Source organism: Pseudonaja textilis, chromosome 2 (assembly GCF_049901715.1).
Source record: "Pseudonaja textilis isolate UNSWEBS1 chromosome 2, rPseTex1.2, whole genome shotgun sequence".
In the NCBI taxonomy this organism is placed as follows: Eukaryota; Metazoa; Chordata; class Lepidosauria; order Squamata; family Elapidae; genus Pseudonaja; species Pseudonaja textilis.
In genome coordinates this window covers 70,638,086-70,652,108 of record NC_141991.1, presented here as the reverse complement: position 1 = coordinate 70,652,108, position 14,023 = coordinate 70,638,086, and the positions used below count along the sequence as shown (strand labels likewise).

At 37.5% G+C, this 14,023-nt stretch overlaps 1 protein-coding gene across 3 annotated transcripts in view; it reads left to right on the top strand.

Annotated features, from left to right (window-relative positions):
* Window positions 1–14,023, top strand: part of GRIA1 (glutamate ionotropic receptor AMPA type subunit 1) — a 248,195-nt gene that overhangs the window by 131,560 nt on the left and 102,612 nt on the right. For all 3 annotated transcript variants that reach the window (XM_087924247.1, XM_026696642.2, XM_026696640.2), the window contains exon 5: window positions 4,411–4,464. In XM_087924247.1, coding sequence (XP_087780373.1) covers window positions 4,411–4,464 — 54 coding nt within the window. The remainder of the gene's footprint in view (window positions 1–4,410; window positions 4,465–14,023) is intronic.

The window sequence follows — 14,023 nt, the reverse complement described above, 5'->3', positions numbered from 1 at the left end:
TAAGTGCTGCAAAGTGAAGATGCTCTTGTTGCTGCAGTTATTTTAAAAATACAAAACTATGAGATTTTTTAACTATATTAAAGTGATTAGAAGTAGATTTGAATCTGGGTCCCCCAGCTATAGTCTAGCATTTTTGATCCTACACTGGACTAGACTTCTGGGATACACAATAAAATCCTATGTACACATGGCACACTACTGACTTATGATATACTGTATATTGCACAAGTGGTTTCAGAAATAATTGCCCATGTAGAAATGTGGCTGGCATAGCCCAGAAAGCATGCAGAAGTACAGATGTATCTGCTGAAATAAATGGAAGTGTTTTGAAAACCCCTGTAGCGATTGTAGGCCAGCTCTGAGATATTAAATACAAAAAAGCTGCTGCGCTGTAACTCTGGGGTTAGAGTTTTGATCAAATTAATCACACTTTTCCCCTGTTCCTCCTCCCATCTGTTTATTCATATTCATGTGTTGTGTTACATCTGAAACCTGAGTTGTGAATCACAAATGGCAGGGGAACAGCTCTTTCATTTAGAGGCATTCAGTAGGGCAGTCACAAAGGATTCAGAGTTGTTCATATAGACTGTACTGCTGAAATGCAGTAGTGAAAAGGAAAAGGGTAGGCCTTGTCTTTCACAGCTCTAATGAAGAAGTTTGCTTTCTGTCTCTGTGGAAGACTATGAAAATAAGATATAAATGCATTAGAAATATATACATACTTGAATAATATTTGCCTTAGACAAGTATACTGTATATAGAATTGTAACTGATTTTTTTATCATATTACATCATGTTTTTCTTTGTCATACTTATTTCACTTTTTGTTTAAATTCTTATATGTTTCTTCTTATCCTCTTGCTGCTGTTGCCCTCCTCCTTGGCAATGTATGACCATCACTATTATTAGGTTTTTCTTTTTTTATCAATTATAAAGATGGATGGATGGATGATGGATGGATGGATGGACGCATGCTACAGTGAGAGGCTAGATGAAAAACTTTCTCATGTGCTCCAGTCCTCTAAATATTCACGTCCTGACAGCTGCATTTTGGAGCCTTTTTCTTGATTAATGCAAATACTACAACTCAAAAGCAGACATGTATACAAGCACAAGTATAGAAATGCATTTCATTTCCTTTTTGGGGAGAAGCCATCAGAAACCAGAAGTTAACTGAGGAATGCATTTTCTTTTTCTTAGTAGAAATGCAAGAAGCTTCATGTCCTAGAAAGGAATTGTTCATGGAATAACAGACTGATCTGTAGCACTTCCAGACATATTTGCTTCAGTCACTGTTTAGTTATCTTACCCAAGAGATCCGTATAGTAGGAAAGGTGGTGGAGGAGCCTTACTTATTTGTATCTGCTCTGATAATGCTAATAGAGGTACAAGGATATTAGTATAGGAGTCAGGCAGCTTTTAAGGTGTACTCAAGAGCATTCCAGCTGGAAAACAAGTGAGCCAACTAAGGTAGAAACAAGTGTCCAATAACAACTAATCCGTTTGGTGATAATTGTAATGCTGAGGAATTTTATGACATTGTGTAGCATTCCCCAGTTCTCACCTGGGAAATTGATATTTAATTGAAAAACCAAGAAAGAAAAGGGAGGAAAGTGTGGAATTGAATTTGTATTTGTATTGGGTTTTATTTATAGTTGGAATTCTAATAAAAGAAACGGAGAGAGAGTGGAAACTGGCTCAAATAGTTTATGACTGCTTTCCATCTTGCCATTCAAAAATAGATAATACTGTTACAACTCTTCCGATCAATGTAAATCAGAAATATATGGAACAGAGCGAATTGACCAAGGCAATGATATTGATTTCACTAAGGCAATAATCTACCAAGAAACATGGGAGTATTGGAAGACATTAAATGGTTTACATTGACAAATTATCCGCATTTATATCCAGATTATAGTGAAGTGAGAATGATTAATGGTTCCTTAGGCAATGGTTAATGTTCCTTAGATAGCAAAATCATATATTAAAGTACAGATCTACAGTCATTGTTTTGCACAACTTCAGTTGGAGTGCTCTCAATATTATATAACACAAGAAGATCAAGTGTAGCCATGACCACTGCACAGGAATATTTATTTAAATGTCCCTTACTTCAGTTTCAATCATTTTCATTGTATTTTTAGAACAATGAGAACAATTATATGATTTCTGGATGCTGCAACTAGACCATACTAAAAAGAATATGCCTGCTGCATGTAAGGCACAACAAGAATCAGTGCCTTTCTGCTTACATCTATGTTTAGGATAAGTGATTTGTATCTTCCTGCCATTCTGTAGGAGATATAGACTAGAGGTTATAAAGGATATTTCTCAAGATTTCCATTGTGTTCATCATAGCATAAATAACTCCAGTTGTTTAGACTTTGTTAAAGTGGCTTTGTATATGTGACAGAAGTTATGGAGTGAACCACAGTCACGATTTTCAAAACCGATTGGTCATATTTTAATGCATAAAGTTCATAAACAATTTGTCATTTTCTTAAAACATTTAATTGTAGATTCCAGAATGAAATTTCTAAGTTCAGAATTATATACTTTCACAAAAACAATTTAAAAAATACCAGGACACATCTGTACATTGTGTGTGAGCTCCCAGAGATCTTATTATTTATTCTGTTAAAAGTAGAATGACGGCTTAATTAATGGTGAACTTATGATGCACATGTTAAAGGTAACATGCCATAACGTTTTGAGTGACAGGCCAGATTTCACCACATCTGACAACTATTTTTAAAAGCACATCACATTCTTATGTGATTTTTGAAGAGGCCATGTGAGAATGAGTTGTGCTCTTCTGCAGCTTGCAGAGCCAAAATCGCAGGAGAATGGAGCATGATTTTGCAGTTTTCAGAGTCTGCAGAAGTGCTCCGAAGCTACTTCAAGATTGAAGAACTTGTGTGCCTGGAGTTGGCTCAAAGTGTCAATATTTAAATAATAATAATAATAATAATATTTTTGAGGGAGTGAGGAGGGTAGCATGCCAGCAAATTCAAATTAGGCATTTTTCCAAATTTTTTACACACCAAACCCAAAAGGTTCACCAAGCCCAAATGTTTCATTGCTGGCTTAGTCCAACCTTCCCTAACCTGGATACATTCTGGATATGTGAACTTTAATTCCTTGAACTCTTGACAAAGGTGGCTGACATTTCTGGAATTTCAAAGCTACATTTCAAAGGGTGTCCAGATTGGAAAAGGCTGGAGTAGTTGATAGAAGATGGTCTGATCATTACAAAAGTTCTCACAGATTGAGTTAGTTCCAGATTTAATCAAATTTTGGAGAACTTTTAACATTAATGATTGCTTGGAAATACTTGTAAATAAAATATCTTCTTTTCCAGTGGATTTATTAAAATCAGCTGGGGTATTATATTACAATATGTTCAATTTCAATGCATCTTGTCTCAGTGTGATCTAAATTTCAATCCAATCCAGTTACTTCTTTCAGTGCATAGTTCTAGTTTTGCTTTTTTTGTTCAAATAATAGGATAAAGATTTGCATTTCTTGTATCTATGAGCCCATGTAGCTCCAGGAATTTGCAGTGGTCATTCTCAGGGCTTTTTCTCAGCTGCTGAATTGGAGTGCTCTCCATCCATACATGAGTTGACAAAAATCTATATTGGCATGAAATTGCTGTCCCTATTGCTAATTCCTATTACGTCTCTGTTGCCTATATTTCAAATCATCACTGTCCCCGGATTTCTGACCAAGGAAATGAGTGACATGGATTACACACACCTTGGAATAAAGAGGAAAATACTCTTTTAATCCCTTAAGAGCTAAGAACAAATTTTGACTGTCTCATTCATGGATTGAGATGTGATAACAGTGTAGCCAGAGCCAACAGCAGGAAAACATGGTGTTGTCGTGTCATGCTTGGCTGTCACTAGGTACAAGTAGGAAAAGGCTCAAAATGAAATAAACAAGTTCTCCTTTGGGCATTGCAGCAAAGCAAAGGAACAATTCATTCTGTATTTTCTTTGCTTTAGTTTTGCCAAATGTGAATATGCATCTGGGCAACATCTTCATAAACTTTGCCTGATGATCACAGTCAGTTGGCTCATGAGACAAAGAGTACATGTTAATGCTTATGACCTATTTGAAGGTACCCCATGTTTGCATTTTCCTTTAAGGATGAGAATATTTTTATTTTTAAATCTCTCTTGCAAGTTATTATCATGTGGTAGTATGCATATCACAAATTGTATTTGAATGTAGGAGTTAGAATATAACTCCTGTATTCTTTAAGCAGCTATTATATTCTTTAAGCAGCATTAATTCCAGTGAAACATTTCTTACTTCCTCCACAAACAAGGTAAAATTATTGAAGAGGCATTTCTTAATTTGCCAGTAAATTGTTTTTATGTTTTATTTTTTCAATAACAGATAATCAAGCTTGAAAAAAACGGGATAGGATACCACTATATTCTTGCAACTTTGGTAAGGTGGATCTCACTTACTTTTTACCTATAATGTGTATGTTTTGATCAATTCCTCTTTACTGGTTGTAAAAAATGCTGCATACCTAGGAATAGTCTTCATCATATTGTGATGGTATGTGGTGGTATTCTAATAAATTATTTGAAGTAATTAGTAACATAAACTATCCCAGAATTAGTACAAGGAGGAAGAAAATAAGTTCTTTCTGCACCTATCTCTTTATTCTCATAATTTCAGTTTATGCTTTAACATCTCTAGCAATGAATCTGCATGACATCATCTTAATTCTGTTCATAGTTTTTGTTAAGTTATTTGAGTCAAATACTGATGAAGATTCTCAGTCATCCAGGTACACCACTCTGGAAGTTGACTTATTTTCTTGTTGGTTTGAGATATTTTGCTGCCCATCCAAGCAGTTTCTTCAGTCTGAACAAGATTATTCGGGGAATCTGAGTGGGCACAGAGTTGTTGGAGTGTGTCAACTCCTAAAATTCTAAGGGGTATTCCCACACCAACCTCAGGGTTTCTTCCCACAAATGTGTGACAGTATGTCTATGAAGATTTTCAGTCATTCGAGTGGAATTGTCTGGAAGATGAATCATGGCAGCTAAACTTATTTTCTTGTAGGTTTGAGATGTTTGTGTAAACTTTTTTCCTATGGTGGAAAAAAAGTAATTTTAGACTTCTTTTATGGAGGATTCTCTTTGGAGATAAATAAGTTAAAAATATGGGATTAAATGTTACTTTTATTGTAACATTTAATCTGCAATTAAGGGATGATGAAGAAGAAGATTATGATGATATACTCATCAATTTGTTCTGAAGTGTAAGATTTTAAAAAATGTATTTTAAGAAGGAAAAATAATGTTGCATTACACAGACCCAATTGAAATATAAATCTAAATAATTATCAACATACTGGTGATAGGTAACTCTAAACTGTCAGATGACCTCTCCCAGCATCTTCACGGGAAAAAAGAGAGACCTGAGACCTATGTACCCACAAAGTAATATGTATTATTGAGGGCCCCAACTGAGAACAATATACCTAATTTGGCCTTCATGTTTGTGAGCAATAGGCTGAGTAGAGAAGTATTGCAAAATGAGAATGGATTACATTTTATTAGAGATGAGTGTTTTTGTTTTCAGGCCCCCAAAACTGAAAGAAACTTAATTTGTACCCCAAATCTTTTTAATTTTACAGGTTTAATATTAAGAAATATTACAAAAATCAAGAGCAAATTATAAATGTGCATAAACATGAATCAGAAATCTTTAAGCAGTCAGATAGATGTTTGTTGTCAAAAGATGTTTGCAATTGGGGATCTTTCCTGGATTTCTCATGAGGCCTGAAGTCAGAGGTGGCTGCACTTTCATTCATAAGGGGTTCGCTGGTTGTGAGCGTGCACTTTAGGTCTGAAACACAGCTTCAAACAGGCAGCTAATCAACTCAGGCAGGTCCGGTGAGTATAGCAGAACAGCGCGGAATTCACCTGGGAAGCCTGGGCGGGGAAAAGTTAGTTGTTTAGAGAAAGCCATAGCACAAGAGTTGGTGGGCAGGCCCAGCCGGAGATCACAGCTAGGGGTGTCAGCTCGCCCAAACCTCGCTGACCATCCAGCAGCCTACCACTGTCTCTAGTCATTTTCTAAGGTTTGTTTGTTCTGTACCTGTCAACAGTGGTGTCCCCCAAGGCAGTGTTCTAGGACCAACTCTTTTCATACTCTACATAAATGACCTCTATGATCATATCAAGAGCAACTGCGTTCTCTTTGCTGATGATGTAAAGCTATTCAATAACACAGACAATACTGCTACCCTTCAAAAAGACCTTGACTATGTATCAGAATGGTCAAACATATGGCAACTTCAAATCTCAACAAATAAATGCTCTGTCTTACATATTGGCAAAAAAAAAATCAGAAAATAAAATACATGCTGAATAGTCAAGACCTTGTTGATGATCCAAACTCTGTCAAGGATCTTGGACTACTGATATCTAATGACCTAAGTGCCCAAGCCCACTGTAACTACATAGCCAAAAAGGCGTTAAGAGTTGTTAACCTAATCTTACGTAGCTTTTTCTCTGGTAATATTACACTACTAACTAGAGCATACAAAACATTTGCTAGACCAATACTCGAATACAGCTCATCAGTCTGGAACCCACATTACATATATGATATTAACACAGTAGAGAAAGTCCAGAAATATTTCACAAGAAGAGTTCTCCACTCCTCTATTCATTGCAGAATACCTTATGCCACCAGACTTGAAATTCTGGACCTAGAAAACCTAGAACTACACCGCCTTCGGTCCGATCTAAGTATAGTATATAAAATCATGCATTGCGATATCCTACTTGTCAATGAATACTTCAACTTCAACCATAACAACACAAGAGCAAACAATAGATACAAACTCAAGGTTAATCGCACCAAACTTGATTGCATTGGAAATACAACTTCAACAACAGAGTGGTCAATGTCTGGAATACTCTACCTGACTCTGTGGTTTCTTCCCAAACCCCAAAAACTTTAACCTTAGACTGACTACTATTGACTTCACCCCTTTCCTAAGAGGTCTGTAGGGGGTGTGCATAAGCGCACCAATGTGCCTACCGTCCCTGTCCTATTGTTTCTTTTATTTTTCTTATATGTATCCATGTATTCATTACTATGGTTTTACTTATACCTATTATCTTGTAAGCAATTGACAAAAATAAATAAATAAATAAATAAAAATAAATAAATAAAATCTATATGTCAGAGGCACATGGTTTCCACATGTCTGTAGTTTCAAACTCATTTAATTTAGGCCACCACACAGCTATAAACTGGTCATAATTACTTTCACTCTCAGCTAAACTGCTTTGCATTCAGTCAGTGCACCAAAAGGGAAGTGTTCCATGTCCCATTAGAAATCTCAAGAGTCCCCTCAGCAAAAGAACAGATTGGGACTTCAGTCAAGTATAGCATTCTATAGTTGCCTTCTGAGTCAGTGGTAAACATTTGATTTTTCATCAAGCAGATTAAGCGAGAATGGACTTTGGTTTGTGTTTCTTTATGCCTGAAGAAAACTAGGATAGCCTTTTAAACCATGTACAAACCACACAGACAAGCTGCTTTATGGGGACAGATCGATTTAGAAGAAAAGAGGCAGAAAGGAGCCAGGACATGTGCCTTCTCTATGCTCTTCAGTCTCATCTGAGTCACTTAATAAATACAGACAAAGCTGCTGGAGAGGTTGCCTTACGAAGTACATTATTGCTGGTATAAGCCATTCATAAGAAATATGTGCACAGAACCTCCTCACTGACTAATCAAAACAAGATGTAAAGCTGCCACGAAAGATTCAGCTAAAATGACATCTGAAATGCATTGGACCAATTTGAGTACAACCTACAAAAATAAGCTCTTAGGGAGCCCAAATAGCCTTGAAATATAAATAGCTAAGTTAGCATCCACACACTCTTCAGCAGTCACCTGATGTTGCCTAAATAAGAAAGTTAAAGAAAGTGAAAATGGAAAGTTGTTCAGATGAATGTTGGTGGAGATTCTCTGTCACCCAGGTCATACTGTGTTTCCCCGAAAAGAAGACCTATCCTGAAAATAAGACCTAGCACGTTTTTGCACAAGTGCCCAATATCAGCTCAACTCCAAAAATAAGCCCTATATAAGTGTCTTCACACCTGGCTGCTGCTCATTCCATCTGGCTACTTGCAGTGCCACTGACATGAGGTGAGGTAGGAAGGTAGAGTTGCCCCATGTGCACACTAGCTTATCTCAGGGCCCCGCAGCCAGGCCATCCACACCCCAACAACTGCCTTGCCACACAGCAATGGCTCCAACAGCCCCATCCAGCAAGACCTCATGTGGCCACCAGCCCACTTCTTCTATCAATGGCATGGCACCAGACAGGAAGCTGAGTGATATGTTAATGTCCTGGTCAGAATGCAAGGCAGGTGTCAGGGCATGGATGGCAGGGCTTCAAGGGCCCTGAGGTAAGCTGGCGTGGGGCACATAGGGCAGCTCTCCCATACCTTGCCTCATGCTCATGGCACTGGCACATCGGTTGGCCTCCTGCTCCAGTGTCACACTGGTGTTGGAAGAAGTGGTCCAGTGGCCATGTGGGATCTTTCTGGACAGGGTTGCTGGAGCCACCACCATGGTGTGAGGCATTTGTCAGGGCATGGATGACCTGGCTGGGGGGGGGGGGGCATGAGTGCAAGGCATGTGGGGCAGCTCAAAAAAAATAAGAACATGACCACCCCTGAAAATAAGTCCCAGTGCTTCATTTCGGAGCCCAAAAGAAAATAAGACTGGGTCTTATTTTGGGGAAAATATGGTAGTTGTATCAGTGGTGCTTTTTTTTAAAGGCAGCTGGACTATTTTGGAAGAAGAGGAAAAGATGGTGGAGGGATGGAAGGATAAGTATGGATAGTTGAGGCTGGATGATGGGGGATGATAGAATGGATGGGGTGGAAGGATTGTATTTTTGCAGTTATCTGGTTGTTAGTTCTCTCGCTTTAGGTTGGAAGGAAGGGTAGGTGGAATACAAAACATTTCAGATGAAATTTTTAGAAGAGATCAAAGGAGTTTTAAAAACACTAATGATATTCTATTCCCACTTTAAATGCCTAAGTAAAGGTCAATATTGAAAACTTTAATAAGAACTGGATAAAGTTGGTTAGGTGGGATCAAGTGATGATTCTCAAGCCAGCCAGAATAGATGTCTCTGACTTTTAAAGCTGGGGAAAAAGAAGGGGCAAGAAAAGACTTGGGATTCAAACCAGGATTCATAAATATATAGAGACAGAACACGGCATGTGTGACTTCTTTCTTGTCTGCAGTAAAACAGTCAATCTAGCATGTGAAACTTCTCTTGATAATTGGTTATTATGGGCTTGACTTTCCAGAGAGCTATGTATGGTATCTCAAGCCAAACAGCTTCAACTTTACTAAAATACTGAGAACTTTTCTTCAATTCAAGTGATTTTCTAGGATCCTACCAAAACATTCTTCTATTCCTTCTATTCTGTTTCCTAAAATGCACTTGTTACGAAATATATAATGATGCTTACATTTTGCCATCCTTACTGCAGTTATTTGTGAAAAAACAACAGGGAAAGAAAAGAAAAACAGAATCTGAAAATACATGCCACTAGGTAGCATCCATATTTTTCCCTGAAGCGTTTTGACAGCTCCCAAATGCAGGACACATGTTGATGACTGACTTTGCAAGATAGTCCCACCAATAACCCTTCTTTCTCTTCTCCTGTTACTTTGCACTGCAACGTAAAATATAAGAACATCACGTATTGTTATTCTATTAATTAATCAAAACAGAAGCACTGTTTTTCCTCAATCAACCCTAAAATTATCTTTAATTTTGCAAAATAAAAATAAACACATAATTACCCTACTTTTCAGTAATAGGGGAGAACTAGCATGGCTTCCAAAAATAATTACCCTAACTACTTTCCATTACCAAGAACCTCTTATGATATCATTTCTACTTTGGTGTGTAGTTGGAGTGCATTGGTTATTGCATTTCTCTATTGTTCTTTGATGACACGATACTTATCAACTGTTCAGTATTTATGGCCTCTCTTATATGCATTGAGGTGCAATCATATTTTGCTATGACTACCTGAAGCATCATAGGCTGAATTTCTTGTGAGTAAGGAATTAGTCTACATCAGGCATTCTTCCCAATTAGAAGGCTCTGCAGATAGCCTGATTTTTAGACAAAACCCTGAAACATAGTTTTAAAAACCCTCACATTCAGTAAACTAGTAACCGGGACCATATTTAATTACAAACTACCTCATAGAACTCTAGTTCTACCATAGGTGATGCTTGTGTATAGATTAGACCTGGCCTTTGTCCAGTATGGACTGACTTTCCATTAGATTTCTGGTTCCTGATCTGATTCAGCTTACAATTACCATATTTACTTGGTTGCCTGCAAGAGTACAGGTAGTCCATGCTTAATGACCATTCATTTAGTGACCATTTAAAGTTACAATGTCACTGAAAAAAATTACAACCAAGACTCACATGACCATCTCAGTGTCTCTGCAGTCACATGATTGTGATTTGGGCAACTCTCTTGCATTTACAACAGGCATGGCATCCTGCAGTCATGCAATTGCCACGTGTGGCTTTCCCAGTTGGCTTCTGACAAGCAAAATCAGTGAGGAAGCTGGCAGGAGGTTGCAAATTATAGACATGTGATATCTTGCTTAATGGCCACAGCAAAAAAGATCATGGGTCCAGATATGTGATGCTTCACTTAAGGACATATTTTCCAGTCCCTATTATGGTCAAAAATTGAGAAATCAAAAGAATGAACAAGAAAATAAAGGGTTGTAAGTTGTCTGCTGCAAAGCATGGATACATTTGAGTTTAATTTTAAGGCTAGCTGTTTCTTGGGAGAAGTTGTTTGTCCAGTAAACTGAGCCATTGTTTGATTTAATATCTAAGTGAGATTTTTGTCCTTTCCAGTTCAATTGCCCTTCTCCATGCCTGATTCCAATTAGCTGCAATCTGCACCTATAAATCTATACTAATTGCAAATTCTATGCATAATTAAGATTATATGTTTTGTATGCATTAGAAGATTATTTGCATTTGTATAAATGTCTGCTCACAGAAGACTTTCCTTTTTTTAAAAAAATCACTGGATTATCTATTTTATGTATCTATTTTTCTATTCTAGCAGAGGTAAAAATGTTTGTGATTTATTTACAGTTCTCGGCTTATTTTGAATGCACATAAGAACAGCTCTAGCCTGTTTTATGAAAACAAGAAGTTTATAGAAAATTTTGAAGAATTTTTTTTTATTCTTGTGCCAGTGATGTGGAGCACATTTTTTTCTCTACTAAGGGAATAAGCTGTGGCTAAAATAATAACACTTTCAAATTGCTTACAAAACTGTTGTGGATGATTTGCACCTACAGCTTCATCTTTTTCTATTCCCAAACTGCTCCTAGAAAATTTTTCATTGGAGAGTTTCTATCAGACACCAAATGAATTATCTGTAGATAAAAAATATTGCTAAATTAAATACAGTAGATGGAAAATATATGCCTTGGCTTGAAAACCTATACTGGTTTTTTATTCAGAATGCTAGTATTTCAAAGTCCATCTTCCCATATGAATCTAGCCATCCAGTTTGATAACATGCAGCTCTGGATACTTTTACAATGATAAGATTGTTTCTATAATGAAACTATGAAATGTGGTCCCAATAACTATATTTTAGGTGCCAGTTCAATTCTTTTTTGTACTCTAGAGCAGGACTGATCAATGTGTAGACAATAAGCATTGCTGAATTCACATTCACTTTCCCAGTTGAGACTTCTAGGAGATGTAATACAGTTACCTTTCAAGTATTAGAGCCCTGCTCTAAAGCAGCCTTCATCAGTTTGGTGATCAGCAAATGCGTTGGGCTGCTGTATTCTCTAGCCAACTAATGCAAAATCTATATGACACATGTTAAAGGTGATACATGATGATGTTTTGGGTGACATGTCCAAAGCATGTCCCTGAAATCAATTTGTTTTACTTGCATTTCATGCTTAGATCATTTCTTTGTATAATACATGGAACCACACAATTGGACTGTATTTCTTTTAAAAGTAAGTATATAAATAATTGTTTCTCTTTTTTCTGGGGCAGTGGTAGGATTCAATTTTTTTTACGACTGGTTCTGTGGGCATGGCTTGGTGGGAGTGGCAGGGGAAGGATACTGTCAAATCTCCAGTCAGAAGTGGTATTTGCTGGTTCTCCAAACTACTCAAAATTTCCACTACCGGTTCTCCAGAACTGGTCACAACCTTCTGAAAACCACCTCTGGTCTGGGGGTAGTAGGGGAAAGACTTGTGTTTATCGGGGCCTTCCCTGCCATTTTGCAATACAGGTAGTCCTCTATTTATAACCACAATTGAACCTAAAATTTATGTTGCTAAGTGAGACATTTGTTAAGTGCGTTTTGCCCCATTCTATGACCTTCCTTGCCCCAGTTGTTAAGTGAATCACTGTGCTTGTTCAATTAGTAACACGGTTGTTAAGTGAATCTGACTTATCAGAAGGTTGCAAAAGGGGATCACATGATATCAAAATACTGCAACCATCATAAATATGAACCAGTTTCCAAGCATCCAAATTTTGATCATGTGACCATGAAGATGCTGGTTGTAAGTATGAAAAAAGGTCATGAGCAGGGTGGGATTCTACCGGTTCTGTCTGGTTCTATAGAACCCCTTGTTAACTTTCTAAGCAGTTCGGAGAACCGGTAGTTAGAAGTAATCTCCTTTTGTTTTTTTTCACCCTTATTACATTCTTGCCAGTATGCCTAGACTTCCTGTCTCCAGAGATTGTGAGGCTTGGCTTTCTTAAAGATGAAGGGTTGTTTTAATATTTTTACACCGCTGTTGGGAAGAAATACTTCCCTGGACAATCACAGGGGTGGAATTCATTTTTTTTAAACAACCGGGTCTGTGGGCATGGCTTAGTTGGTGGGGGTGCTTTGGTGGTCATGTGATTGGGTGGGCATGGCCAACTCGACATCACTCATGTCAAGGGGCGCTTCTTCTCGCCTGGCCTCTCATGACTGTGGGGATGCTGCAATGGTCATAAGTGTGAAAAACGGTTGTAAATCATTTTTTTCAGTGCCATTGTAACTTTGAATGGTCACCAAATGAACTGTTGTAAGTCAAGGATTACCTGTACAAAAACACAAAAAGCTTCTTTGCTTGCAAAAAGCTGCCCTAAATACCAATATTTAGATTAAAAATACCTGCAAGCCAGACTTACAAATCAGGAAGGGTTCCAGAGCACCTTGAGGAATGAAAATATTTAAAATGCAGTGATAACTATCAAGCAGCCAACTCTTGCTCATAAAGTGAAACCCTTTAGCAGAGAGATCATTTAAGCCATCCAGAAAAAGCACATCCAGGAAAAGCAATCCTTAGATCCATTTATATCACTTAAAAATACCAGTTGGTCTCACTCACCTCACAAGATATCCTAAGGAAATCACCCAGATTTAAGGAAAGGTCCCATGCCCCCCAGAAAGGCAGTAAAAAAATCAGTGCCAAGCTTGCATCCTGCCTCTATGGAGTATACCCCAAAAGGACAGTGCCAGATAGTATTAAAGCAGTGAAGGAAGAGCCTCTCCCCAAATAGAAAAAGAAACCATGAGGCAGGAAAAAATTCAAACACAATACAAATAATTAAATCACAACAGTAGCTGTTGCTTGTTAAACTAATTACCAGAACAAATAGACACAGGAACTAGCCAGATTTCTCAATCCAGTTTCTTTTTGGGAACAGAGATTAATCTTTTTCCTTCCAAACAAGGTTGAATACGGAAAATTATCCCATCAATAAACACAGGATTAAACTTCACCAAGCACAGAATTAACCTTCACCAAAAACCAGTTTTAGACCAAAACTCACAAAGAGTATGGAATCTCATGTTTGAATGTCAATCCTTCTAGCTAGCAGAAAAGCCTTGCTGAATGTCACTCATCTTGGTTCCCTATCACTAAAA